The 2981-nt window shown below is 35.6% G+C and overlaps 1 protein-coding gene across 1 annotated transcript; it reads right to left on the bottom strand.

Annotated features, from left to right (window-relative positions):
- Positions 1–757: 757 nt before the first annotated feature.
- On the bottom strand, positions 758–2760 carry LOC120457610 (protein CNPPD1). The gene is made up of 4 exons (XM_039645117.2): positions 2631–2760; positions 2279–2572; positions 1781–1903; positions 758–1731 (listed from the first exon to the last, which is right to left on the bottom strand). The coding sequence occupies exons 1-4, from the start codon at positions 2682–2684 to the stop codon at positions 1042–1044; spliced, it is 1161 nt and encodes a 386-aa protein (XP_039501051.1). The 5' UTR covers positions 2685–2760; the 3' UTR covers positions 758–1041.
- Positions 2761–2981: the final 221 nt, after the last annotated feature.

Raw genomic sequence — 2981 nt, 5'->3', positions numbered from 1 at the left:
GTGATTTATTCTCAGTTTGGTTTGGCAATTCGTCATGCGTGCTTACAAAATCCAACTCGTGCAAGAATTGAAACCAAACGATCATCAAGCAAGGCGTAGATTCGTCGAATGGGCCCAAAACGAGATTGCTGTTGTTCCCGATTTTTCATAAGCCTCCAAGATCTTGTGATTTAACACCGCTAGACTACTTTTTGTGGGGCTATGTAAAGTCATTGGTCTATGCGGATAAGCCACAAACGCTAAACCATTTGGAAGACAACATTCGCCGTGTTATTGCCGATATACGGCCAAATGTTGGAAAAAGTCATTGCAAATTGGACGTCCAGATTGGACTACATCCGAGCCAGCCGTGGCGGTCATATGCCAGAAATCATATTTAAAATGTAATGCCACAAGATTATCTTTCATGTCAATAAAATTCATGTCAATCGAATAATCCATCGTTGTTTTATTGCAATTTAAAGTTCTATACCTCTAAAAAAAACACCCTATACTTTAAGCAAAGTAACAAAAATGAAAAAATATCAAAACATTTTTCAAAAGTGTGGTCGTGTCAGTTTTAGGCCGAAAGGCTTCTTTCTGCCTGTTACAGAAGTATAGTATATTCTACGAGTAACAAATATAAATACACTTTATTTAAATGATTTTGCATAGTGTGAGACTGTCACAATATGTGGTAATTGATCGAACTTACATATCTCTGAAACGTAATTTTATTTTCTTAAAGAACATTTCCTTATAGAGCCAAACTAATGTATTTCTTTTAATATAATATAGAATAATTTTAATTATTTTATTCAGTTTAGTTTACCAACAGGACGTTTTATAAAAGTATCCACCGCTAGGCACATATAAAAAATGTATTAATGGTTTTAAGACCGAAAAATAAATATTCTTTTAATATTTTCTTTATATAACTTAACATTTAACGGTATTAATTCTTCTGTGAAAAAATAAAAGCAGTTTCGTATTGCAAGCCCATACTTTGTTAATTATTTTAGTTAAGTTGCGAGCACCCCATTGACTTTTGCTGCATGCCAATTACTGCATTGCTTCGGTGTTCATTTGCCAAATAACGGAAATATTTTTAGCATTGTGCCTTTCCAGTTGTAGGACTCGAACTGTTATTGAAAGGTTTCGATTGTTTTTGTAGTTGTTGTAAGGCGTTTTAACATTATGCCAGTTCCTTGCGCCATCTTCGGCATAGAATAAATCAAGTTTTGGATAGGTGTTTGTGAATGGTAGCGTAGATAGGGATTGATGGAGCGGGTACTTATACTTCATTTTATTCAGTCTTGCCTTGGCGCAGCTTGTCTGCTTAAAATTCATCATTTCAACTTTAACTTCACTCGTTTCACGTAAAACTGAATATACTTCGACATTCATAAAAGGAGTGGGCTCTAATGCATTTGGCATGGGTTCCTGACTGCTTATAGTCATTTTGGGAAGCTTTAAGGAAGTGGTTTCTATTTCCCGATGCCACAACGTGCCAGGAACTTGGCTTGCAATAAAAAAAGCTCCGGCTACAGTTATTATACTTGCTGCATAGCTAAGCGTTAGTACTGATAAGCTGTTCACAAGGAATTTCGTCCATCCAATGCTAGGCAGCAAATGCACCAGCTCACTGTAAGTGAGCCACCCTCTCCGAAGTCCCTGCTGCTCAGCCAAAGTACGTTCAACATTTTTTAACTTATCGAAGAAGAGCTCATTGGATATGTATATATTCCAATTCTAAAATAAACTTATTTAATTTGTATATTTTCGATTTTAAAAAGTTTACCATAGCGGAAAGAAACTCGAGTTCGACTGTCTTTAGCCTATCTTCCGTCATACTAGCTTCACTGGCCCAGTCTTCCAGATAGAACCGTTCGTCATGGCCCGCATAGAATTTTGTGGAGATCATCTGTTAAGATTTTATATATTATAACTATTTTAAAAACAAGAAAGCACTATTATGGATGACAGAGATTCAGTCATATCAAAATCACTTCTTGATGAATGCATGTGCACATTGAGAGCCGCAGTCAAATTCAACAATTTACATATGTATGTATATCTGCTTCGCTTACATATATGGCGAAATCATCGCCAGATTGCAGTCAGCCGACACGGAAATATGTTTTAGCAGAGTAAGTGCTCCTTAAAAATTATTATGATAAAATAATCAGGGATTTTCTATGCAATTCACCAAGGATAAATAAAAATAAATGATAATATTAAACATATGCGGCGTTTGAATTAGCTTGTAAGTTGAGGATTTTAAGACATTAAGACTTACTAGTGACACAACAAACAGCTCCTGTGGTGTGATTCTACAGCTATAGCCAGAGTCGACGACGTTTAAGCGATCTAGGTATATCAACGCCATAATTAAGGAGCAAGGTGTGGCATGCACTTGTGCAGCAGATACGCAACTTAGACGATGTAAAGAATGGCCGCGGTGAGTCTCCGAAAACAAATCTGCCGCGTACTCCGCGAAGGGTAAGGAGACCGACATGTCTGTGTCTGGTGTTTCAAAGCCATAATATAGGCTTTTTCGAATGCGTCTTATAAAGTCTTCGTATTTCATAACCTAAAAATTTCGGAAATTTGAAAACACACCTAACTTTGTAATAACTAATTTTTAATACCTTTCTCGGTGAAGCGAATAACTTAAAGCAACCCATTTGGAAACTTAAAACCATAAATACAATAATATTAATTAGTGATATTAACGCGTCGATAACGATTAACGATTTCTTTTAAAGCTGCGTCAAGATGCCGACGGTAACTTAGAAACGTTTGAGAAACGATTAGAAAAAAGACACTTTTTTTATATCTGAATTTGTTTCATAAATAGATACCAATAAAAAAAAATTCAGAAAAATACAAATAGAAAAAATTAACCATAAAATGTTTACAAACGCAAATCGAGCGAATTCACTATTCTTTTGATAGAGAGAGGTATATGAATATATTTCCGTTAAGGGGGGGGTAGGGTT

The sequence above is a fragment of the Drosophila santomea genome, unplaced genomic scaffold (assembly GCF_016746245.2).
Source record: "Drosophila santomea strain STO CAGO 1482 unplaced genomic scaffold, Prin_Dsan_1.1 Segkk63_quiver_pilon_ctg1_scaf, whole genome shotgun sequence".
NCBI classification, from domain to species: Eukaryota; Metazoa; Arthropoda; class Insecta; order Diptera; family Drosophilidae; genus Drosophila; species Drosophila santomea.
This window is presented reverse-complemented; position numbering and strand designations above follow the sequence as displayed.

Bases quoted from the DNA above. Each gene is read 5' to 3' on its own strand.
- LOC120457610 (XM_039645117.2), bottom strand. From the start codon at position 2,684: ATGGTTTTAAGTTTCCAAATGGGTTGCTTTAAGTTATTCGCTTCACCG. The intron at 1,904-2,278 runs GTAAGTCTTAAT...AAATCTTAACAG, and splicing joins AGCTGTTTGTTGTGTCACTA to ATGATCTCCACAAAATTCTA. The intron at 1,732-1,780 runs GTAAACTTTTTA...AGTTTATTTTAG, and splicing joins TCGAGTTTCTTTCCGCTATG to AATTGGAATATATACATATC.